The 25,374-nt window shown below is 50.9% G+C and overlaps 2 protein-coding genes across 4 annotated transcripts in view; one reads left to right on the top strand and one right to left on the bottom strand.

The window, feature by feature from the left end:
* Positions 1-363: 363 nt before the first annotated feature.
* On the bottom strand, positions 364-10,639 carry GSTZ1 (glutathione S-transferase zeta 1). 3 transcript variants are annotated; one of them, XM_060004135.1, is made up of 9 exons: positions 10,495-10,639; positions 7,209-7,260; positions 5,318-5,385; positions 4,691-4,771; positions 4,195-4,320; positions 3,116-3,194; positions 2,519-2,571; positions 1,686-1,735; positions 364-915 (listed from the first exon to the last, which is right to left on the bottom strand). In XM_060004135.1, exons 1-9 carry the CDS (start codon positions 10,507-10,509, stop codon positions 789-791), a joined length of 651 nt encoding a protein of 216 aa, XP_059860118.1. In that variant the 5' UTR covers positions 10,510-10,639; the 3' UTR covers positions 364-788. The 3 variants fall into 3 exon arrangements, with proteins under 3 accessions (XP_059860118.1, XP_059860117.1, XP_059860119.1); XM_060004134.1 differs by lacking the exon at positions 10,495-10,639 and adding an exon at positions 7,564-7,630; XM_060004136.1 differs by lacking the exon at positions 10,495-10,639 and adding an exon at positions 5,698-6,007 and having other exon boundaries at positions 7,209-7,223.
* A 115-nt stretch (positions 10,640-10,754) lies between these two features.
* POMT2 (protein O-mannosyltransferase 2) overlaps positions 10,755-25,374 on the top strand; it is a 47,783-nt gene continuing 33,163 nt past the window's right edge. Inside the window, exons 1-3 of the mRNA XM_060004133.1 lie at positions 10,755-11,207; positions 19,038-19,122; positions 23,604-23,708. Of these exons, the coding sequence (XP_059860116.1) occupies positions 10,960-11,207; positions 19,038-19,122; positions 23,604-23,708 (438 nt within the window). The 5' untranslated portion in view covers positions 10,755-10,959. The remainder of the gene's footprint in view (positions 11,208-19,037; positions 19,123-23,603; positions 23,709-25,374) is intronic.

Raw genomic sequence — 25,374 nt, forward strand, 5'->3', positions numbered from 1 at the left:
CGGCTGCTCCAGAGAACGCTGCCCCTGAAGACGAGGGACTGGGCTGAGCGGGCCAGCGTCTCCTCAGTGCTGCCATGGAAGTGAGCAACGGGGCCACTCCCAGGCCTGGGCACTCAGCTGGTCGCAGGAGGCTTTCTTTCCTGCTTCTTATACCTGTTCTCTTCTGGATCTTGTCTGATTTTCTCAGGCAGGCTTTTGGGCTTATTTCTCTTCCTTGCCCTTAGGTCCCAGGGGCCAGGCCAACCACAGAGTGGGCAAGTGGCTGGCTGGCTTTCTCTCCTGGTCCAGACACAGAGGGATTCCAGCTAGGAAGAGTGTTCACCTTCTGCAACCCAGCTCAGCTTTAAGTGAACAACCCGGGGGCCTGGGCTTTAGTTTAATTACCAGATTTCAGTGTGGGCATTCTTTGGAGTCAGGTACAGTCGAGGGGACGGGAAGAGGCGCTCAGACTTCCTCATGGCTCTCTGGTAAACTCGGCATACGTTTCAGTCTACGTTCACTTCATCTTCATGACTGCCCGCGACACAGTCATGAAGACTTCCTGCCTACCCGCCTCCCGGCATTCTCCCACCCCATTCTGCCCGCATGTGACAGATGAAGGGGCTGAGGCAGAAGGAGTTTCAGTGGGAAGGCAAATCCAGGGCCTAGAGTTCAAGTTCAAGGGCTAGGAGTTCAGGTCTTCCACCTCTCCAGTTAAGGCTCGCTGGCTTCCAGGCCTCTTCAGCCCATGCAGCTTCTGCTCCCGCACCCGCTCCCGGCCCCTGCACAAGTGGCGCGCGGTTTGAGAGCTAGGCCCTCAGCTCAGGGGGTGTATCTGGCTGCCGGCAGGGGTGAGACACTTGGAAGGCCTCCAAGGCCAGCAGTGACTTGTTGATACGGCTGATGGTAGGGTAGGGAGTGAGATCCACCTTGAACCTGTGGCAGAGAAACATCCCCCTGAGCCAAGGTCTGCAGGGGCCCAGGGAGACTGCCCTGCAGGCGATGGGGGAAGCACAGAGGCGGGGCTGGATGAGGTCCCTGGGGCTGGCCAGGGAAGGCCTAGGAAGGCAGCCCTGCCAGGTTGGGGGTCCTTGTTCACAGGTAGCTCTCTGGGGAGGGACAGTCTTGTGCAGTATTGTCTGGCATCTCAGTTTCCTACTGCTCCTATTCCAGGCCATGGCTGTCTATACAACCTACTATGTGTAAGGCCAGTGCTGGGCATTTATATACAGATCATCTCCCCACCCATGTCATAAGCTTCTCAGGCGCAGGGAATGTGTCACACATTTCCATACCCCTAACAGTGCCCAGCACGATGCCTTCCACAGAGAGGTTCTCATCCGTGCCCTCCTGAAGGGCTGATGGAGCAAAGCAGAGGCAGAGCTCACTGCCAGGCACAGAAACACCATGTCTGGGGAGAGCAGGCTCTTGGAGTGGACTCTTGCAGGGGCGTCCACCAGGTGACACGCCTCCTCTTAGGAGTGGGGGCTGTGCGGTATCCCCTGGGCTGCAGTGGGCATGGGAAGGGTGTTACCCCGGCTTCTGCCTGTCTCTTACGGCCACAGTGGCTGCTGGGGGCAGTGGGGGAGGGTCTGCGTGAGATGCTACCTCAGTCGATGAAGTCAGGGCCTGACTGTAGGAGGCAGCTGGGCATTTTGAGGGGAGGAGCCAGGAGGAAGAGGGAGGGTGGCAGGGCTGTCTCTTACCTGTCAGCATTTGCCACCTGAGGCGCTAAGCACAGATCAGCCATGGACACCTGCAAAGAGGGTCGGGCGGGCTTGCATCAGGGTGCGCACCCCAGACTCCCACCAGTGACAGCACTGGGGTGCTGGCCCCTGGCATTCCCCTCTGCTTCTGGCTCTTCTACCCCACCCCCACTGCCCCACCCCCTCCTCATCTCCCCGGGCTGGCTGGGTCTGTCCCTGCAGCTGAAGCGCTTCTCCCAGGCTACAGTGCAGTTGCGCTGACAACCAACTGTGGGTAGCCAGAGAAGGCTCGATTGCCTTAGTGGATGTTACTGTGCTTGTTCAAAATTGCCACCACAGGCACTTAGTGGGGGCTCCCAGCAGGGAGGGAAAGCCTCTGGGTGCAGGTGGGGGACTCTGGAACCAGAATTACCATAGAGCCAGGGCCTTAGCCTGTAGGAGTCAAGGGCACCTGAATCCTAGAATCCTAGCATTGGAAGGGAATGGAGACATCACCTAGTCTGATCCCTGATCTGATGGCTGGACCACCTCCTCATCTCAGAGATGAGGTCTTCAACTTGAATACCTCCAGCAATGAGAAACTCACTTCCTCTTGAGGCAGCTGACCAGGAAGGGGCTGAGAAGCTCCCCGTGAGCTAACTTCTGCTTAACGCAGAGAGGACGACCTTGGGTTGCTGACTCCCCACCCTTGCTACAGCTGCCTCCTCAGGAAGCTCTCTGAGCTGTGCCTGCCCTGGGCTGGAGGGAGGTAGCTGAGTCTAAGTGGAAGACAGTGGCAGCCTGAGGTAGGCCTGAGGGAGGAGGCCACCCCCATGGGCCTGGGGAGAGCTTACCTCATCTCCCACACAGTACTTCCCCGCTGTGCTCTGCAGGATCTGCTCCAGAGCTGGAGGGAAGCAACATGAATACTCTAAGGGGAGAGCAGCCTTTCTGGGCCTTGGTGCATAGCTATGACATGGCAGCTATCTGAGTGGCAGGCTGGAGCGTGTGCTAGAGGGAACACGGCAGTCAGATCTGGAGAGAGGTGATGGGCACATGGGGATAAGATGATGCCTCCCTGCGCTCTGCAAGTTCAGCTACCATTCCCTCCTCTGAGGGGACAAGGCCTGCCACTGGCCAAGGCAGCAGTTCTCACACCGATGTGCTGACACTTTGCTGGCCCTGGCTTCCTGCCTGGAGTGGGCAATGGAGCAGAAGTTGGGCCATCCATCTCCAAAAGGCCTCAGGCATGAGGTTCCCAGAAGTGCCAGGGGTTGAGGCCAGGTTGGATTCTGCCCAGCCCACTGCCTCCTCGGCCCTGCCCCCCCACCCTCATCCATGCCACTGCCAAGGCCAAAGAGCCCGGGACGCTGCCAGATGCCAGGGCCCCCGGTGTGAGGGCCATTTCTCTAAGAGGTCACCAGGGGCAGCTCACAGGGGCAAGGACTCACCGTTAAAGCCAGAACTGATGGCCTGCTGGGCCCAGGTCAGCTGGTTCTCCGGTCCCACTTGCTTCAGGACAGACAGGTTCTGTGTAGCCCAAGAAAACTCTGGGATGAGCTTTGGGAGCCAGGCTGAGCCGCGCACTCAGCCAAGTCCCCTCAGGTGAGCTTGGTTCCCGTGTGTCCCTGGCTGTACACCTGTCCTACCCTGGACCCTGTGAGCTCCCACCCTGTGGGGCCTGAGGTGGAAGGGAGGTGACGATCCCAGAGGCCACTTTCTCTGGCTGCCCTCGTGGCCCCTATCCCTCTGGCAGAGATGTGTAAGGGTGGAGGCACAACCCAAGGCCTCTCTCCATTGCATCCAATGCTTCTCCCTGACATGGTCCCTTGTGAGGAGAGGGAGTGTGACACAGGGTTGGGGAGGGCAGCATGGGGGAGGCACATAGGATTGGCTTTCAGGAGATTTGGATGTCTGTCTGCTTCAACTTCCTGTTAAAAAAAAAAAAGTGACATGGGGCGGGGGGGCCACAGATACACAGTCAGGGGGTCTGTCACACTTAGAGTGACTGCAGTCACTCCACCTTTCTGGGCTATTTCCTTACTTGCAAAGTCAGGGATTAGCACAGATGAATTTTTTTTTTTAAACAGATGAATTGTTTTAATACTTTTTTGTTTTACCAGTGAAAACTTACCAAAAAAATATTAGGAGAATCCCAATCTATGACACAGAACAGGTGAAAGGAAGGCTGCTCTGGCTAAAGGTGGGAGGCGGGGGCATGCGCTGCTCAGCCTCTCCCTGCCACCTGGCCCTTTCCCCACCTTGGCAACTCTGGACGTGTCCTTGGAAACCTGGGGCTTCCCAGAAGGCGGCTGGCGTCCCAGGGAGTGGATGCTTTCTGGCCTCCCTCCTCCCTCTGCCACAGGGGACAGGGCCAAGCCCCTGAGAATCCCCTCTGTCCTCCTGCCACCCCGCAAGGCACCTCACGGTGGGCTGGCCAGGGTGCGCGTGCATGCGGAGGGGAGAGTGCATGCGTGTGGGGATGCGAGGGTGAGAGGCGTGTGAGGGAGAAAGTGCACGGGAGCCGCACCTGCAGGGGCTGGATGCCGCTGGCCAGGAGGTGGGAAATCATGCGCACATGGGCCCTCTTCTTTGGGTCCTGAGGCAGGAGTCGCGGCGTGGGCCGGGTCTCCTCCAGGTACTCAATGATGGCCAGCTGTCCGGAGGCGAGCCGTGAGGCAGGGACCATGGGGGGACTGTAAACTCCTCTTCCTCCCCCACTTCCAACACCACCATCGTCACCACCCCCCTTCTTACCCTTCTTACCATCCTCCCCTTGAGCCCTGTGAAGCCAAGAGGCTCCCCAGGAAGATGAGATCATTTTGGACCCTTGTCCTACAGAACTTAGTCCCCCATATGCTTGAGTCTCCCTTCACCTCCCAAAGCAAGCAAGCAACCTTCCTCCCTCCCCCGCTCATCCCTGCTGAGAGCTGGGTGCCCTGGGCAGACACAGGCAAGGAAGAGCTACGAGGTCCTCTTGCCCAGGGCACCACGCTCATGAGGGGCCTCCCAAAGCCGCCACTCACTGACTGGCCAATGGTGATTCCATCAATCTTCAGGGCTGGCACCTGCTTCATGGGATTCAGGGCCTGGAATTCTTCAGAGAACTGTGGAGACAAGGCCCTGGTGGACTGGGCAGCCTGGCCTAAGCTGGCTAAAGCAGAGTCTGGCAAGCAGGAAGCCCCTCGCCTACTGCCCACCTGTACCTCCCTCCCCTGGGAAAGGCCCTGGCTCCCAGGCCCAGGGTGACACCTGGGGGATCTGTGAAGTATCCTGAACCCCAGTGGCTGCTGAGATACAGGTTTCATCCCAGTGGCCAGGCTATGTGCTTGTCCCTGCACCTTATATGTGGTCACCAAGGCACATCCAGAGGGCCTGGCATGGGGCGAGGACCCGCTCACCACCCACACTTCTGGAGCCAGACATGGAGAGGCCAGGCTGTGGTGCGGAGCCTGGAACCTGGGTCCTTCCCATGGCTCCTCTTGCTGCACAGCTGGCCGCCCTGTCCCACAGGGCAGGGCCAGCAGCCTCCTCTGGCCATGGGGACCACAGGGCGCATGCTCATTTCTTGCCTGCAGAAGTCTGCACCCCCTGCCGGGCCCCTCTCCAAGGCCTCTGACTCCTACATTGTGGCCTGGGGGCAGCCTCCTTACCTGCTGCCCCCCATCCTTTGTGAGGTTGATGGTTATCGTCTCATAGTCCATGTTTTTCAAGGCCAGAGCTAGGAGAGACAGCAGACAAGTCAGTGACAGCCTCTGACCACACTTCCCAGGGTGACGAGCGGGAAGGAGGCTTCTTTCTCCACACTGCTGGGTAGCCCTGTCGCCTTCTTCCGAACTTCCTGGATCACCACCCGCTCCCCTACCCCAGGGCCATGATGCTCTGCCTCTCTTGCCCCTGGACTCTCTGTATCCCCAGTGGACCTCTCATGCCTCTAGGTGGTGCTATGAGGGTGTGTGCCCTGGCCCGCTGAGGGCTCCTGGAGGACAGCAGGGCAATGTCCCCTTCATCTCTGCCCCTGGCAGGACCTTACCCAGTGGCAAGCAGGGCTTATTTGTTGGAGACATGCAATCATTCCTCCATAAAGGTCATCTGAGGGCCAAGGGAAGGTGCTCAGTGACTACGCAGGGCCCACACAGGCAGAGGACACTCTTGTTCTGTTTAGAGGAGAACCCCTTCCTAATCCATTCTCTCCGTTCTCAGGGCTGTTGACTACAGATCCCAAGGCATCAGGGCTCTCTGGTGACCTCAGCACATCTGCTGACTCCCAGTGGCTGGATTTCCTCTCCATCTCCTTTGATCTTTTCCTCCCAGCATGGTGAGGGCAAAACACTCGGTCGACCCTAGTGGAGGAGACTGTGTGTGTAAGTGTGCACACTTGTGCCTTAAAATATGGCGATGGCCGGTATCAGGCAAATGAGCGAGGGGAGGAGCGCAAGACGTGTCACAGCCTGCAGACAGCCCAGGAGACGCGGGGCTCCTTCTCAGCGTCGGTCAGCTCCACCCTGGAGAGTGGAAGTGGTCGGGGCCAGGCAGGAGGCCAATGCGTGGTGGCCCTGCAGAGACAGTGCCCGCGCTGCTGGTCTGGCCCCGTCAGGGCAGAGGCTCTGGGCCCAGGGAGGCCATCTTCTTAGAGAAATGTGTCCTCGGGCACCCCAGCGCTCTTGCCTACTGATTCTAGCAAATACCAAGTGACTGTGGGAGGGGGAGGGTCATGAGGATGGCTTCCGAGTCAGGAACAGGCTCCTGGCAGCAGGCTACCTGGGTTTAAATGTCATCACATTCACTTGCTAGCTGTGTGGCCCTGGACAAGTAACGTCAGCCTCTGTGCCTGTTTCCCCATCTGACAGGCAGCATAGCGTAGTAAAGAGCATGGACTAGCTGGAGCTAGGCTAGCTGGTTCAGATTCCAGGCCTGCCTCTTACTAGCTACATGATCTTGGGCAAGTTACTTAACCTCCCCGTGCCCCAGTTTTCCCACCTGTACAATGGTGATGATAATAATACCTCCCTCCCAGGGTCGTTGAGGTTTAAATGGAGTCATGTACACAAAAACACTCAGCACCGTTCTCTTTCTGTACGAGCTGCTACGACTATGACCTTGGCCGAGGGCTGACTTAAGCTGAGGGACAGAAGGGTCGAACCAGGACTAAACCAGAGGGCCCAGTTTCTCCTTCCCGAAGCCTCTGGGGTCCACCCTGGCCAGCTCTGTTTAATTTGCCAGATCAAATAAGATAAGAACTGAGGAAGGCCAGCTGTTCCCTGCCAGTTACCAAGGATCTCTGGATTCTGTGAGCCTGCCTGAAGCATGGTTGCTAAGGGGCTTTGGAGAGCAGAGTGGGAGAGGTGGCAGGCCCAAGAGGAAAAACACCCCTCCCCCCTTCCTCTAGTTGGACTTCCGAGGTGGAGGTGCCATTCGAGGCTGAGGGCTCCAGGAGACTGGGGATGCTGTGGCTGGTGCCCTGTCTGACAGAGGCTTTTCACCCAGGCCTCCCTCCACCCCATACCACCCCACTCCAGCTCTCGGTGGAGGTACAGCTCTTACCGATTCGAACTCTCCATGAGCAGGAGCTTCGGAAGTAGGAATAGAGGATGGGCTGAGGAGAGAAGACGAGGACGCATGTTAACCCATGCTTGGTGGGTTCTCAGCCCCAGGAGCCCACTGGAGGGGAGGCAACAGCTCCCAGCCAGGGGTCTCCAAGCCAGCACTGTTTCTTCCCAGCCTGCTAGGCCTCCTCCCTCAGGCCTGCGTCTGGAAAAGTCAGGCCAGACTCAGAGCTCTCTGGGTTAGAGGCCTGGGGAGTCATGTGGGGTCCCTCAGCTCCAAACTGTGCTGTCATGCATTCCTGATGTCCAGGGGGCCCCCAAAGGGGCAGCCAGACTGCAGGTGCCCTCCTTACCTTCCTAGACTCAGCCATGATGATGTGGTGACCCTTGGCCTCTCAGGGAATGTCCCCTCCCACAGAACTGCGGGGCAGGGGGAGGAACCCTAAAGGAGTGGATCCCATGAGCCAATGGGGAAGCTGGTCTAAACAGGCATCAGGAGAACTTTGACTCTGGTCAGAAAGGGCATCTCTTTCTAATCTGGGGAAAGCTTTTTATGCTCCTGGTGGAGCCAGGTCTGGTGTCCTGGGCAGACAGCTAGGCCTGGTTTTGAAGCAGTAGTTCATGTGGTGCAGTGGGCTAGGAGCTGGCATACTGGGAGTCTGGTCCCAGTGCAGGACCTAGCCCCGCATGACTGGGGACAAATCCCTACCTTCTCTAGTCTTCAGCTCCCTCATCTGTAAAATGAAGGGTTGCCCTAAAATGATAGCTTATTTCCTTCCAACAGTGGCAGAAAGACCAGGAAATCTAGTTTTCTGCACTTTGGTGCCCATCTCTTTCAACATTCCACCCACCAGTCCTCCAGACTCTCAGCTGATCTCATAAAAATAGCATCTGGAAAACTCAGGCCAGACTCAGAGGGGGGAACTTTCCTGGCGGTCCAGAGGTTAAGACTTTGCCTTCCAATGCAGGGGGTGTGGGTTTGATCCCTGGTCAGGAAGCTAAGATCCCACATGCCTTGCAGCCAAAAAACCAAAAAACATTAAAAAAAAACCCAGAAGCAATATTGTAATAAATTCAATAAAGACTTTAAAAATGGTACACGTCAAAAAAAAATCTATAAAAAAAAATAGCTGGGGAATATGCCCACTGACTCCAAAGCTGAGGTCATAAGCTGGCAGCCCACAGTGTTCTGTTTGGTCTATACTGTATTTAAAATGTTTCAATTCATTGCTAACATTAAAAGTCACATTGTTTCATATACAAATCCTGTTGTCCGTTTTTTATTAAAAAAAAAAATCTGGAGATAATGAACTCAGTTTCCTGAGGAGCAAAATTGATCAGAGCCAATTAATGGCCCCTTTTAGAGAGGGCATGCCCTCTCAGATCTGCTATGGCCCCCACCTGGTCCACTTCTCTCATTTTTGTTACTCTGAGGCCCCTGAAGGCAGCAGGGTGTGTGACCTCTCCTCTAAAGTTTAGGGGACTCAAAGTTAATTTCTCTGGTGCTTCTTGGTCACCAGCATTTCAAAGCAGAACCCAGAACAGAGTTACCAGTAATTAGCACTCATGAATCTTCTGGCAGACACATATGTAGCCTTTTGGATGAGGGAGAACTCAATAGAATTTCTTAGATCACCCTTGTCTACCATCCCTCTGACTACAGACATTTCACCCAAGTTCGCTCTCCCTTCTGTATGCCCCAGCTCACCAAGCTGCTACCTGACCTTGCTTTCATCATCCCTGAACTACCAACTCCATCTTCTACTCCATCTTCTACGTGGGCAAGGGCACAAGTGGGAACCCAGTCGCTCCCAAGTTAGTTCCTGACCCTGGGAGTTCCAGTCTATTCTGAAGGCAACTTTCGTGGGGAAAGTGAAGATAGTTCTGGCACAAAGGTCAAGTGATAGGCAGCAGGCATTCTTGGAGGGAGAAGAGTTCGTAGGCTACAACTGGATGTACCCTGTTCCAGGGTGCATCCCTTTCCTTATTTGGTTAGGCTGGAGGGGCCCCTGGGGCCAAGAGGCAGCTACACTGAAACAGAATGGAACCACTAGAGAGCTGCAGACATCAGCTTAGAATCCTTAAAGAAATGCCTTACCTAATTACTAAATGTTACACATTTGACCTAGACTAAGGGTGACCACAGAATCACTGTAAATGCCTTGCCCTCAGGTTTCTTACTTATGGGCCATCAGGAGATGTAATGGAGGGCGGTCTCTGATCTTTCTCTTACCAATGATAACTTCATAAACCATCCCATGTTCCTTTTTGCATTTGTAGGGCTAAATTTTAAGCCCAAGTAAAATATCCGTTTCATCACCACTCCTGGAGGAATTGTTTTTAATTCAAATATGGATTCTCACCACTCTAGCAGATTTTATTTTAAAACCACCTCTTACACATGATTTTCGAGAAAGACTCCTAAACTCCTATTTGGGAGTGGGAGGGCTATACACTGTTAAAGTGATACTATAGGGCTTCCCTGGTGGCGCAGTGGTTGAGAGTCCGCCTGCCAACGCAGGGGACACGGGTTCGTGCCCCGGTCCGGGAAGATCCCGCTTGCCGCGGAGCGGCTGGGCCCGTGAGCCATGGCCGCTGGGCCTGCGCATCCAGAGTCTGTGCTCCGCAACGGGAGAGGCCACAACAGTGAGAGGCCCGCGTACAGCAAAAAAAAAAAAAAAAAAAAAAGTGATGTTATATCTCACCTCATGGGCCTGCCACCTTCCTTTGAGCTACAATAGCTGTTCCAAATCTTTAATAGAGATTGATAACAGTGGTTCTGGGGTTAGTCTTGGGAAATACAAATTAAAACTGGTAATAAGGTCCCCAAGTGATTATGATGACTGTAAATGCCACAGTTTCCCCTCGCCCCTGGCGCTCTCTCAAAATGCAAACAACCCTTAAAGGCCATTTAACTGTTAAGACCTGCCGGGCCGACCGGCAGGGCTGTGCGGATCAGGGAGACGAGGGACGACGCTTGGAAGCCCTAGCAGGTCGAGTGGGGTTAGGGGTGGGTGGACAGACAGATGAAGAGCAAGGGTACAGCCACCAAACCAAGCCGGGTACTCTCCACGAGAACCTTGCACCTCGCGCCCAATCCTCTCGGGATCACAGGCCACAGCGAGTAGCGCGCAGGTGCAGAGCGGTGCCAGCGCGGCGCATTGCATGCTGGGAGTCGCCGTAGGAGCTGTGGGCGGGGCCGAGCGGCTCACCTTTGACCCCGCCCCCCAAGATTTCTCCCTGTTTCTAAGTAGAGCCTCTCTCCCCGGATGCATGACACAGACCTTCCCCACTTGCATCTCGCACTCTGGGCGACCCCTCTTCCAGGCCAGGAAACTTCGCGCCTGCGACTCTCCGAGTCGTCGACGATTCAGGCCCAGTGAGACCCCGACACGTCAGAACTTACGTTTTCGTCTCGGTAAAGCTAGGGCTTGGACTAGAATGAGCTTTAAGGTCTCTTCTAGCTTGCCCCGCCCTGCCGCCACGCCCCCAGTCCTGGCGCTGCTGGGAATTGCAGTTCTTTGAGCCCGCTTTCTCCCCGGCCCGCCCGGACGTCATGCTCTGCGCCACTAGCCGTCTCCTAGCGGCCCGGGCGGCGACCGCGCTCCCCTTCCAGCCCAGAGTCCGGGGTAGGGAACTAACTACATTTCCCAGGGCACCCCGAGCCGCCGCTTGGTGACTTATTGGCGGGGCGGCTCGCAAGACCTAGCGTGCTTGCGGGCCGGAGGGCCATCCTGAGGAGGGGAAGGATGCCGCCGGCCGTAGGCGGAGGCCTGGCAGGGTCTGAGCTGCGTCCCCGGAGGGGCCGCTGTGGGTCCCAGGCTGCTAGGGCCGTGGGCCCGGACGTGGCCACCGAAGCTACAACGCGGAGCCCCAAACGGCCTGCTCCGAGCTCGCGGCGCTTCGAGGCGCCCGGCCGGTGGGCTCTGCTGGCCCTGGTGACGCTGATGTCCTTTGCCACCCGCTTCCACCGTCTGGACCAGCCGCCGCACATCTGGTGAGTGATGGGAGGGACTGGGCAGGCACCATGGCAACTGGGAGGGAGGGGCGCGCCTTCTCATTGGTCTGGAGGCACGGAGAGGGCGGGATTCACAGGCGGAGGGGCGGGGCCGCGCTGGAGGGGAAACAGGTTTCTGGTGGTTGCCTCTGCCCAGGTGCAGTCTCCGTGAGAGAAATCTTTTTGCTTCGGTGTGTGTGAGAGTGGGATTCCTTAGGATCTGAGGAAGCAGTCTTCATGTCTTGCAGGTTATGCTGCAGCGTCTCACCTGGCTCTCAAATGGTAGCTTTTAAAGGTGCTTTGAACTGACCCAGGAGAATTGGAAATTCTTAGTACAGAATTTCCTAAGGCCTGAGTTCCTAATCTGCAGGATTTAGACCTCCACGGAGGGGAACATTCCTATCTGAGTACCACATTCTCGGGAGCCAGAACAACCTGTGTGCCCACGGATGATAACAAGGGTCCCAGGAAGCAGGTCTGGGGTCATCCTGTGAGGATGTATTTTCTTAAAGGCTTTATTTTGTAGGACTAAGGTGCAGGAGTCAGATTTCGTTAAAAAAGCTTAAAAGGTCTCCAGCTCGGAGGAAAATTTTTATACAGTTTGAAAATGGTTAATTTGTTTGGCCAAGACGTGATACCATGTTTTCTCAGTATCACTGAGGAGAAAGTGTAGAGGTTGTTAGAAATGGAACTCCTTGACTAAAAAGCAAGCAGGCTAACAAGCTATCAGGGTTACCCTACTTGGAAGTTAATGAATTAGCTTGTTACTATTTCATGAGTGCTGGCGGAAGATGTGAGACTCCTGGGTCAGAGTCAAAAAACTTATTACTCGTAGCAAAGGAAGCAGGATGAACATCGGCATATTGGATTCAGTTTCTCATGGCTCCGAAGTCCCACGGGGTGACGCTATGGGCTCAGATGGATGACTGCACACACTGTGCGTTGCCTTGCAGCTAAGGAGCAACAAGCTTGGGGAATTTACAAAAAGCAAGCGTACTTTTTGCCCTGGAGAGAGATGTTACCTCATCTCTCAAGGCTGCTTGGTGCAAACACAACTTTGGGAAATGGCCCAGGTAAAGTGCAGTCAAGGCCCTGCATTCTCCGCATACCCAGCAAGATGTGTGGAAGTACAAGAGACCCATGGAGGACTGTCTCTCCCAACAGTCTCACTCCTTGATTTTACACTCTCTTGGCTTCTAGCAAATTTTCACATGAATGTGCAACTCCATTGGCTACTCTGATTAACCTGGCCGAGGCAGGGACCCAGTCTATTTAGTTTGTCTCATACAACATTTATTTAAGGCTGCTCTCACCAGGAGTCAAAGCAGCAGGGTGGGGCTTCCCTGGTGGCGCAGTGGTTGAGAGTCCGCCTGCCGATGCAGGGGACACGGGTTCGTGCCCCGGTCCGGGAAGATCCCACATGCTGCGGAGCGGCTGGGCCCGTGCGCCATGGCCACTGAGCCTGCGCATCCGGAGCCTGTGCTCCGCAACGGGAGAGGCCACAACAGTGAGAGGCCCGCGTACCGCAAAAAAACAAAACAAAACAGCAGGATGAGGCCAACCTGTGGTGTTAACCTGTGCCCTCCGGGGTGCTGGAGTGGGGTGGGGAGGGACCAGGAAGTCTTATTTCAGTTAGCTGAGATGTAGTCTAAGGCCAGTCTGTTATCCATTATAGTCTGTACACAGGTGTTTAGACTGACCTCTGATTTTTGATGTCACTGCCAATAATTACAATGAGTTCTCCCATTTAAAAAGCAACTCCCATGCCCAGTGGAAAGGCATTCCACAGCACATTCTTCCCTGCATTCTAATATACTACCTGAAGGGGTGCAGATCACTCCAGTTCAGGATTTTTTGTTAAATATTATTTGGATTTCCATCAGATTTGATTTAGATCATCATTACAGTGATTTGGTTAAGCCCCACGGGCAGCGAGAGTCACTGCATAGTTGCAGCCTCAATCACTATACAAGGCATAACGTAAGGTCCCTAGGGTGTCAGGAGAAGCTTATGAATTTATATCAGTCATACTAACAGAAGGTTGTGCCAGTCTGTGTTTTTGCGCACATGCGAGGGAGGTCCATGTTTGGGAGTTAATGTTGATGTCGTCAGGGACATGAGGATAGTTCAAGACCGGCCATGTCCACATGAGTTTTTCTGATTTCATGGTGGAATAACAGAGTCAGCAATAGGTCAGATTGCTAGCTACAGCTGCCACTGACTTAGTTGAACTGTGTTAGTATTTTGCCAGGCTGGGTGCTGGGCCTAGGAGGCAAAGAGAGCATTAATTGTTTCCCTTCTCTTTACATTTCCAGGGGCCTAAGATGTTCCTTCCCCAGGTGGAAAGGTTGTTTGTTTCCTCCCACTGCCATATAATCAGTGTGTCCCACTCTAGTACCTGTAAATTCACCTTTACTCCAACTATTGCATACTAATATCCAGACCTTTCTGTCATGGGCACTGTCAGAAACTTGACAGAGACTTATTATGTCTCCCATCTTGGCCCATGTGAGCCACTGTAGCGGGACCTCACAAGCAGTGTGCTCAACCAGGTGATCTTTATGCACTGAAACCACGTCACTCCAACAAGAAAACCCAAGTGACTGAACTGGAATTAAGTTTGAATCCCATAAATCCCCAACTGCACCCCCAGGCTGATCCAGAATTGCTGTTAGGGGAGACCAGGCGAGCCCAGGAATAGTCAAGGAAGAATCTCAAATTTTCAAAATGGGTTTTTATAACCTTCCACCCCTTTTGTTCTGATCATTACCCAGTTGGTGGCCGAGAGGAGATGAACACCTAGTTAGGTGACCAAACTACTTGACTAAGATGTGTGAACAAGGAGGAAGGTGAGGGAAGTTGACTCAGAAATCTTTTTGAGAAGACTGTTCAGTGCTTGACAATATCAGATACCCGTGGATGGCCTGGAGTGTGGAATGTCATCAGATTTTTGGCTATTCAGCCATTGCAAAAAAAAAAAAAAGGGTGTACCATTGTCAGACTGTAGATGGTTTGGAAAGCTGAAAACACAACACAGTTTAGTCTCAAGGGCCGCAGTGATATATCTAGAGTCAGATGATTGGACTGGAACAGCATCATCAACACTAACCCGAAACGGTGTCAACAGCAGTGGGGCACCAGTGATAGCCTGGAATGCGGAACAAAGTCCTGGTACAATCAGTTTCCTTGGAGTGGTCAGTACCCCACGCAATGTGGCTTCCTTCACTGCAAGACAAACGTGCCAACTTTTGGCAGGAGTCACAAGTTACCACAATGTAGCAATGGCTTCTGCTTTGGAGACGTTTAGTCCTTTACTTTGTGCCCAGTCCATGGTGGTAGATGTGTTTCCATGCCTGGTGTATTGACGTATGCAGGTGGCAATGGCAGCAGTCTGGATGGTGCAGGTTTGATCAGCAGCTTGATTCTAATCCGTCTTATCAGAATACTGGCCCTTACTGGGGGCATCTACGTGAGTGATCCAGATTGGCCCATTGGCAGGCAGCCATGATTTTTTTCCACAGTTCTTGGCTCCGAAGAGGGGTGTTTTACATTTCTTAGTATATGGCCTTGCAAGTGACACACCAGATGGTTAGGCCAATGGCAAAAGCCTAAGGGAAAATAAAAATATAACTTGTCTGTTTCTTAGGAGTATTGTCTAAGGCAAGGGTGATGACTTTCAATTCAGTGCATTGTGCCAATCAACCCTTATTGCAGTCGGTCTTCCAGAAACGTCAGTGGGGCTCGATGATAGCTACTGCCCTGTGGACACCATCTGCTTTTAATTTAGCCTAACCATCAGTGAACCAGGCACAAACATTAGGAGGAACCTCTGGGAATCAAGACCCCACTGAGTCAGTGGCTTTGCTTCAGGCGGTGGAGTGGAAGATAGTTTCTTCCAAAGGGGCAGCTGCCACCTCTTCTTGAAAAACCAAGATGCCTCTAGGGCCAACACTTGAATATACCACTTCCATTTCACCAGCGAGGCTTGTTGAGCCCTTCCGTCGTTAGCCATAGATTTCAAGTTGACCCACCCCAAAGTGACAGTATCAGGCCAAAGAGTCCTAAGGTCTTCATGGTTCAGGCCCTCAAGTTCAACAAGAGCTTAGTAGTTAGGTTGACAGTTGCCCCTTTAAAAGGGTGTGTACTTGGTACCTATGTCCAGCAGATGGCGCTGTCATGGAGCTCTCCAAGCCCCCCTCCCCAACCCCCCGCCCTGAAATTCCATCTTTAAAGCTGTAATGTCCCTTTCTCGTCTTGTGATTTATATTATTTCTGTAGGACCACTTGGGAGGGGACAGGATCACCTCTCACTAAATTAGCAGTCTCTCAATGGGATAATCTTGGACACATATGGGATAAATACGACTATGCCTTCAGCAGTGGGAGACACAACCGTAGTTGCAAGGGCCCTACCCAAGGCCACTTTCCCTTCCCTTCCCCACTGGGAACTTGGCTCAGACCCTATCAGTTGAATTTAGGTGCTTTTTCCCCTTTCAACTAACAAGTCTAATAGGCCTGCATCAGGAGCTATAATGACAGCCACCTAGAGGTTACGCCATTCCCAGGTGGGAGGTGTGGCGCGTGCTGGATGCAGGGCGCAGGAGGAGGCCCTTTTGCTCCTTCAGCCCCTCGGCAGGCTTGGCACCACTTCTTCCCAGTCTGCTTTCCTGTGTCTGGTGAGCACCTGGGCTTAGGGGCTTTTTCTTTCAGTCCCTGTACACACTGCCATGGTCCTCCCTGCAGTCCTTGGCGCCTTTGGTAATCCCTGCGCCTAGCAAATCCTCTTACTCCAAGGGATTGAGTAGGGTGCTCGTGTATCCAGTAGGACTTTGAGCTTGAGTCCCCCTCCTCCCCAGAGTTCCCCACCACACTAGGATGGGTGTGTATGGCCTCTAGCCCCCTTTAGGGACAGGGAGACCTTAGCCCCACCTGTAATCATCTTACTCTTTAAAGAAGCTGGGATTGTGCCAGAGGGGGAGGGATCACGGGACACGGAGGGACGGAGTGGCTCTGAGCCTCTAAGCAAGGCACACCTTTGGCTTGAGCACACAGCTCACCCGAGAACCTTTCAATGTTTTCATTTTACCCAGAGTTCTGCGTTGAATAGCAAGGTCCTTACCACTGGCACCGTTAAGCTTGGGGGCCTCCTAGATTCATCAGCCCTTCTGCGTTGAATAGCAAGGTCCTTACCACTGGCACCATTAAGCTTGGGGGCCTCCTAGGTTCATCAGCCCGTCCATCTTGCCTTTTGGCTGGGGCTGCTTAGCCTGTTGCCCCAGGGTTGCGATTATATCCTTTCCTCCTTTTGCCCAGAAGGCCGTGGGCAGGAACCAAAGCAGCATTCAGACTGTTTGTTTCAATCCTGCCTCTCTCCCCTCAACCTCATTCATAGGCAGGACAGTGGGGGATTCTTACTACCTGCCTTCCCCACCACTTGGGCAAGAACATTCACCACCAGCGTGATTCCAGGGCGTCTTCTCTTATCCCTAACCCAGTCCATGATGGCCCTTGTCCTTTCTCTTAAGGAAAGCTATGACTCAGCATCCTATGCTTGTCACCGAAACTGTCAGGGTTTGGGGTTTTATTTTTATGCTACTTGCCAACTAATGAGTTAGCCTGTCAGTGTTTTATGGATGCTGGCAGGAGACAAAGTCCTGGGTCAGAGACAAAGGCCTTTATTTCTCACAGCACAGCAAGCAGGATGAGCATCAGTATGTTGGCATCAGTTCCCCTTGTCCCCAGTGTCCCATGTGATACCCTGGGTCTGGATGAATGCCTGCACGTGCAGGGGGTTGAATCACAGCTGAGGAGTATTGATCTTGGGGAATCCGCTGTTTTATAATAAGCAGTAAACAAGACTGCTCTCTGTCCCAGAGGGAGACGTGGTGTCTTCCTCAAGGTTGCTGCAAGCATAACCCTGAGAAGTGGCCTGAGTAAAGAGCAGCCAGGACCTTGCATTCTTGGCGTAGCCTGCAAGGTCTGCAGAGCAAGAGAGAGCCAGAGAAGACCGTCCATCCCACCGCAAACACGCAGTAAAAGCCAAGAGGAAGCGTGACTATTGCTACTAGTTTTACTTGAAGTAAAAATCTTACACCCCTTTATCAATATGTTTCCAAACAGACTTCAAAACTAACCACAAATGTTGGGACAGTTTAAATAGTGCCCAGCATGTGTGGGACTTCATAGTCTGTAAAGTTCTTTCCCATGCGTTACCTCATACCTGCCTCCCTGCGAGGTGGACTGGCAGATGCTACTGTTGTCTTCATCACGTAGATGAGAAAAGAGATCCGGAGAGGGTGAGTGATTTTGCCAGGTCATGCTCCCACAGTGGGTGGCGGAGCTGGGACCGGATCTCTCTTTTTTCTGCAAATGTATTTTGTCACACTGCTTGGAAGTTATTTTTCTGTTTGACATCGCCATGTCACTGTCCTCATTTCATGTCAAGCCATGTACTTAGCAGACGCAGAAGTAGATTTACCCTTCTGCCTGTTTATTAGACCCAGTGTGTAAAACACACAAACAAAAAAAAGACCCTGCATTTTTGGTAAGAGCATGTTTTGCCCCTTATTCTGTAGGACAGTGATAACTACTTATAGAAGCTGACCTGGGGATGGATAGTCACTAGAAAGCAACTGTTCTTCTGAGCTGCAGGGAGAGATTGACAAACAGAAATGGCCAGGTTCTGCTGGGTTACTAGCCTGCCGCTGTGAAGCCCCCATGTAGGGTGTGAAAGGTTTACTGTGGTTGTGTAGAAGAACAAGATTTTTGCATTGTGCTTAAAAGCTAGTGTATTAGAATCACTTACTTGCAAAATAATTTTTAAATAATTTGTAAATAATGAGGATAGGTTTTTAGACTGGTTGTTAACTTAGTAAGAAAGCCCTCACTTTTTATATACTTGTTAGTTCATTATAATAAGGTCAGTGAGTTCATAGTTAGCAGGTTAATTATCACAAGGTTGGGAGCAAAATCAGACTCCAGGCACAACCATGGTCTATAGGCTCTTACTGATCAGTAGCCCACAGTGTAGTTTGTAACAGCAAGAGTAATGCAGTTTCTAGTAGCAAAAATAGTCTTAGGGTTCGAAGTTAGCAGACTTGGGGCTTCCCTGGTGGCGCAGTGGTTAAAAATCCACCTGCCAAGGCAGGGGACACAGGTTCGAGCCCTGGTCCAGGAAGATCCCACATGCCGCGGAGCAACTAAGCCCGTGTGCCACAACGACTGAGCCTGCGCTCTAGAGTCTGTGAGCCACAACTACTGAGCCCATGTACCACAACTACAGAAGCCCACGCACCTAGAGCCCATGGTCCGCAACAAGAGAAGCCATTGCAATGAGAAGCCCTTGCACCACAACGAAGAGTAGCGCCCGCAACTAGAGAAAGCCCGTGCGCAGCCACAAAGACCCAATGCAGCCACAAATAAATAATAAATAAATAAATAAACTTATTTTTTAAAAAAAGTTAGCAGACTTGGAAGAAAACTCTTATTGCAAAACTTTTTACAGTATAGGAAACTCTTCGCCTTTTTAAAATAAATAGAAACTCAAGATACAGAATAAGTATAGATTTAACTTAAATTTATGAAACTGGTTGGTAAGTATTTGCTAGCCTTTCTCAGCTGTCTAAATGAAGATTAAGGAACAGCCTGATGTCTTGCTTCCTCAAATCACTTGTGTCAAAAGCTTTTTTTTTTTAAATCCAGATTTTCTCATTAACTGCTTGAAACTTATAACCTTTGGTTTTAACTGTAATTTTAACCATGCTTTATTAAGGCTGTTTGGGTTGTACGATAATTTTAAGAATTTCATTTCTCCTTCTGTTTTCTTTTTAGTTGGGATGAAACTCACTTTGGAAAAATGGGAAGTTACTATATCAACCGCACCTTTTTCTTTGATGTGCACCCGCCTCTGGGAAAGGTGAGCAGTGTGGTGAAGGACGGTGCTCTCCTAAGAGTTGGAGCCAAGTCTTAGATTTGGATTTAATTCTTGGGCTTGTAGAAAGAATTCCCTGACATTCCAGAACAGCTGCTTTCATGGGAAACCTTTGCTGTTTTTAGGAGTCCTCTGGGCTCAGAAATGGAGAGAGATTCCACCAACTGATGGATGGATAAACAAAATGTGGTATTATCTATACAATGGAATATTATTGAGCCATAAAAAGGAGTGAAATATTGACACATGCTGCAACATGGATGGGTCTCATAAACATTATATTAAGTGGAAGAAGTCAGACATAAAGGGCCACGTATTATATGTTTCCAGAATTGGCAAATCCACAGAGACAGAAACTAGATTAGCAGTTGCCAGGGTCTGGGGGGAGGGAGGATTGGAGAGTGACTGTAAATGGGTGTGGAATTTCTTTTTGGGGTGATGAAATAGTCTGGAATTAGGTAGTGGTGATGGTCGCACAACCTTGTGAATAAACTAAAAGCCACTGAATTGTACACCTTAAAATGGTGAATTTTATGGTATATGAATTTTACCTTAATTGAAAAAAAAAAAAGAGATGGAGAGAAGGAATCTGTTGCATAAAAAGCAGAAATAGCTTAGGGGAGCTGACTGTCCACGAGGGCCTGAAACTCCTTCCCACTCCCCGTTCCCAGCGTGCACGTTGTTTGGCTTGTTCCTTTCACATGATGTACAATTAGAAATTCCACCAATCAGAATTCATTTTACTCTCTTAAAAACAAATACCCCCGAGAAGGCTAATGGATTAGCCTTGGCATTTCGCTCAGTCCTTTCTTCCTAACTGGAGGCTGAGCTCTCTGGTACTAAGGGGACAGGAATTTGCCTGGTATGAAGATGGGGAGTGTTCTTGGAGCGTGGAGTACTTGGGGATGAAGGCAGGGGGTGAGGGGTGGCAGGGGTGGTGACTGTGACACGTGGGCTTAGGGGGAAAGCACCAGAGCATGGGGTAGGGACCAGGGGCAAGGCCCTGCAGGTGGGAGTGGTGGAGAGGAAGGTGGAATAGGTGGCCCTTCCTTCCTTCCTTCCTTCCTTCCTTCCTTCCCTCCTTCCTTCCTTCCCTCCTTCCTTCGTCCCTCCCTCCCTCCCTCTCCGGGTCTCAGTTGTGGCACATGTGATCTGTAGTTGCGGCATGTGGGCTCTTAGTTGCGGCATGCAGGATCTAGTTCCATGACCAGGGATCGAATCCAGGCCCCCTGCATTGATAGCGTTGAGTCTTAACTGCTGGACCACCAGGGGAGTCCCTAGGTGGCCTATTTCAAAATTAGCTCCGAGCCCAGAGAAGCAGCAAAAAATGTAATGCCTCTTTCTGTCTCCTTTATAAGATAACAACAATAAGATTGGAGCAATTGAACAGTCTCTTTTAGTCACTTTAGATGCATTAACTTATATAATGCTCAGGACAACCTTATGAAGTAGGTACTGTTGTATCCTCATGTTACGGAAGGGGAAACTGGGACTCAGAGACGATAAGTAGTTTGCCATAGGGATTAAAGCTAGTAAGTGGCAGCTGGTAAGGTTCAGACTGGCTTAGAGTCTGCTCTGTTAACCATTATACCACTGCCTGATGAACTTGCCTTGCCCCAGTATTCGGGCAAGTACATCTGTTACCGCTGTAGAATTAAGCCACAGAACGTGCTGAACATTTGCACTGGGCTAGCCTGGGACCCAGCCCGCCAGTAGAGGAGGAAACCTAGCCCAGTCTTTCATCTGGGGACTGCCTGTCTGTTTTTGGGGTCTGCTAGTGCTCAGCACAGTGAAGGCGTGTGGAAAACACTTGCTGATTTGTTTTTGCTGAAGCCTTCCCTTCCTCACATGTGGCCCCTGTGTGGAGGGAGAAATGTGAGGCTTCTTTCTAAGGCTGCCCCCAGAGAGTGTGATCCATCTGCCCCTCGAATTTATCTCCTGATGGGCCTGTGCTCTACCTGGATAAAAGAGTGATAAGCAACGTAGCTTTCATAGGTTCTGAGGCCAAGTCAGCGCAAGAATCAAAAAGCCCCATGACGTGGTGAGTAGAACGTTTTCTCCTACAGTACTGACCCCAATACCTGCCTCTTCACACTGGTCCCAGCCCTGGGCGCCAGGGGCTCCAAGGAAATAGGTACTTTTAAAAGAAATAAAAATACCTGCACATAGCACAAAGTTTGATCAGTACAGAAGGAAATAAAAGGTCAAAAGTTACCTTCCCTCACAGTTTTATTCCTCAGAGGCAGCCAGGGTCACCTTTATTAACAGTTTCTTATATATCCTCTCAGAAACTTTATACAAACATAAGTGTGTATGCATTTCTACACACATACATATTAGCACACGGGAACCGCACATTATATATGCAAATGGAATCAGGCTAAAATTGTTGAGCAACTTGTATTTTAAACATAATATATCTTAACTTCTTTCCACATCAATACATAAAATGTACCCCATTCTTTTTCATGGCTGTAGATTATTCCGTTATACAGTTGCGCCATAAATTATTTTGCCTCTCTTCAACTGGTGGGCATTTATGTTATTTCCAGTTTTTAGCCATTACAAAAGGTAGTGCAATGAACATCCTTGTACATTTATCTTTTCGTAGTTTTGCAGGTGTAGCCAAAAGAGCCTCAGTGGCTGAACTAAAGAGTCAAATAATATGCATATTTAGATTTGTGTTGGACATTGTTAAGTTTTCCTGCAAAAATGCTGAGATACTACATACTCCCACCAACAGCGTATGAGGGTGCTTGCTCTCGTCACATCGTTGCCAGCACTGGTATGATCATACTTCCAAAATTTTGCGAATTTGAGAGTAAAAACTGGTATATCACTGTTTTCATTTGCGTGTCTTTCTGAATTACGTTGAGCATTTTTCCATATGTTTTTTAGCCATCTGTGTTTTGTTTTCTATGAAAACATTTTTCTAGTAAGTTGCCCTTATTCTTATTGATTTGAATGAGTTCTTTAGTTAGGAAATTAGCTCAGGGCTACTTTTAACCTTATGGAAACTGAGAGGGAGCTGAATTTTGAGTGCTTGTTAAACGCTTGTCAGAGTGCTAAGTGTTTTGCCTACAACATTACCTCTAAGCCTCACAACCATCTGCAAGGAAGGTTTTATTACCTGTAGGTAAGAGATTATTATGATCAGAGAGCTAGTATGGGGGGCTCTGAGATCCAAACCATCTGTGCATTTCTTCACTCTACCAGACCAGCCAGGAAGTCTGGGGATTTATGCCAGCACCAGGCGGGTCTGTCCTCTGAGATCCCAGGGGGGAAGGGACATTCATTTGATTGTCATTTGTCAGTTTAAGTTCACCTGGGTATTCGGATGGCTCTGTCTTCCCAATACCTTATATTACTTTACATTAAATTAATTAATATTAAATTAACTTCTGGACCCTGGGATTCCTTTTTTTTTTTTTTTTTAAATAAGGCTTCATAATAATTTACTGCTGAACTTTGGCTTCTGTACCTTGACACAGAACTACAGAGAGTGACTGTGTTTAGAACTACTTAGAGGAAAAAGTGAGCTGGTTAGCGGTCCAAATCCAAGCCCGCACAAGCAGCGTCGCTGGGAAGGGCTTTCCCTCCACACAGCCAGTGTATTCTGCCCCTCCACACAGCCGAACCCGAGCACAGGGGTCAGGCCGAGGCAGCCTGGGGCTGTTACAGATGCTTCATATTTGCTGACAGTTTTTATGTTTTAGCTGCTTCTGATTACGTGTGTGGAAAAGAAAATTTTACACTGTTGACGGTCAAGGAAAGACAGAAACGAAGAGGCTGATCCTCTCGAACGTTTTGAAGGATTTACAGCTCACAGTCTAAGTTTACAGTTGATTTGTTCTGTTTTGGGATGTGCCGGGTGGCCTCCCTTTGGAATACTGGCGGTAGGAGAAACCAGTCCCAGGCCTTTTGGCATTGTTTCCACTGGGACTTCTCTCTTCCCCTCTGGGGAAATGCATCTGTGTTTGCATTCTGCTTTCCCATTTTCTTCCCTTCTCTCTATTCCTGGTGTGTAGCAACTTGGCCACTTTCCTCCCTCCTCATTCTGACTTGGAACCTCATTTTCTTTTCAGTGGCCCAGTCTCCCAGGAATCAGCCCCTGCCCATGGCCTCCCCCATGAGCTGTCGTGTTTTACTTCATAACAAATGAAAGAAGGCTGAATGAGAGAGCCCCTCACTGGCCCTGCCCTTCGAATTGTGGGATTTTTTTCTTCCTAAATACTCAGTCTGCACTGTTCCCAAGAACTTGGCCTTAACACAAGAGAGGATTTGTTTCAGGCAATGAGCTCTGTAGACAAAAGATTCTTTGCTCTGCAACAGCTGCTGGAGAAAATGTCACAGTGGGAGCTCCTTCTATGGACAGTTGTCAAGGGAAGCCAAGGTCTGGGCGCAGCTGGAGGGAAGTTCAGGGGGCGGAGGCATCTTCTCTCTGAGGCCTCTCCTTCTCTCCTCAGATGCTGATAGGCCTTGCTGGCCACCTGACTGGATATGACGGCACCTTTTTGTTCCAGAAGCCTGGGGACGAATATGAGCATCACAGCTACCTGGGAATGAGAGGAGTAAGGCTTCCTGACTTGCTATTGCCCGACTCAACCCTGGGGCCACGCTCAGTCAGAAATGTGACAGCTGGAAGCCCTGGAGTGGTGGCAGGTGTAGATAAGGGGACTTTGGTGGGGGAGCATGATTGGACCTGTACCCTGTAGTAGAGATTCAGAGCTGGGGTGGGCGGGAAGGAAGAGGGAGGCCACAGATAATACAGCGATGACACAGACAGGAGCAAGCGCACCCCGTCACCTGTTCTCCTGCCAACGTGAGGCATCAGATTTCAGATCAGAGGGCAGCCCGGGACTCAGGCAGCCAGGAATCTCCTGCAATCCCAACATTGGCCTCAGCACATTGGCAGGCTACGCGTCCTTCCCCTGCAGCCACAACTGCTAGGGTGTTGCCTACCTCTGAGGGCCTTTATTAACATTTCAGCCTCCCCACACCCATGTCACCAGGTTCTTCTTTCTTCCCCCACAAAGGTGTCGGGCACACAAGGGGTTTTCCAGTCTTTTAAGGGAAGTGTGTGTTTGCCTGGTCCCTCTGTGCTCTGAGTCCCAACACCAGCCTTGATGGGGCACGGCAGGGCCTGAATACCCAGCTGTCTGGGGACCTTGTATCTGGAGCTAATAAGACCTGTGGAGACTGTCCTCAGTGTGGAGCTCTCAGAGCAGGTAGCATTTACACGCCCCTTTCCTCAAGGAACCGCTTTATCAAAGCAGTTCAGATAAATGCCATGTGATTACTTGGGCTAATCACTGGCTTGTTTGTGTGGTCATACCATTCCATATTAAACAAGAAGTGTCCACTACCCTCAAGTTCATATTCTTAAGTGATTCTGTGTCTTCCTAATGATGTTTGAATACCACATAGCATGCATAATTGGATATAGGCCTGACTCACTGTGAACTTGCTATGGAAATGAGAAGGCCAAATATATCAGCCCTGTTCCCTTTCACACTAGAGCACATTGCTTTCTGCTAACAAAAAGTGACCACCCAAATGTGAGAATTTCCATTCCCCTGGGTTTGTCTGATTACTTTTGATGGACAGGGTAGGGGGATGGAGAGAACACTGGTGGTTAAAAACAAAACAAAACTGAAAAACAACCCTCCAGATGCTGAAGTGTCAAGCAGTCTTTTTTCTAAAATCAAAATACAACCTATAGATTAAAGAGTGATTCCTGGTGTGATTGAATAAAAGGACCAAGGGAGAAATAACAGAAATAACATTAGAGTTCTCTAAAATATTAAAACACCTTCAGAGAGGTATTTCTCAACTTGCACCCAGTTTCATAACAGAAGCTAGTGTTTATCAAGAACTTTCTGTGTGGTAATAAACTTTAGCTCATTTAATCTAAAAAGTAAACCCTATGAGGTAGGAACTCTTAAGTTTCACATTACACAGAAGGAGAGGCTGAGATACAGAGACGTGACTTTGTCAAGGTCACAGCTAGCAGTGATGGGACGGTCCATTCCCGGAGTCTCCCACTTGAAATCGTGGGCCGTCTTGCCCACACCTCCCTGGCTGAACTTTGCTGATTTCTTGTCAGTGCACAAGTTGGTGCTTAGTGGGAACGTAAATGTTGTTTGATTTGATGCTTCACTGTTACACCACCCCTTTCATATTTAAACATATTGCAGGTGATTTTAGGTCACCAAGCCATGCCATCATCAGGGCCCT

Source organism: Delphinus delphis, chromosome 2, assembly GCF_949987515.2.
Source record: "Delphinus delphis chromosome 2, mDelDel1.2, whole genome shotgun sequence".
Taxonomy (NCBI): Eukaryota; Metazoa; Chordata; class Mammalia; order Artiodactyla; family Delphinidae; genus Delphinus; species Delphinus delphis.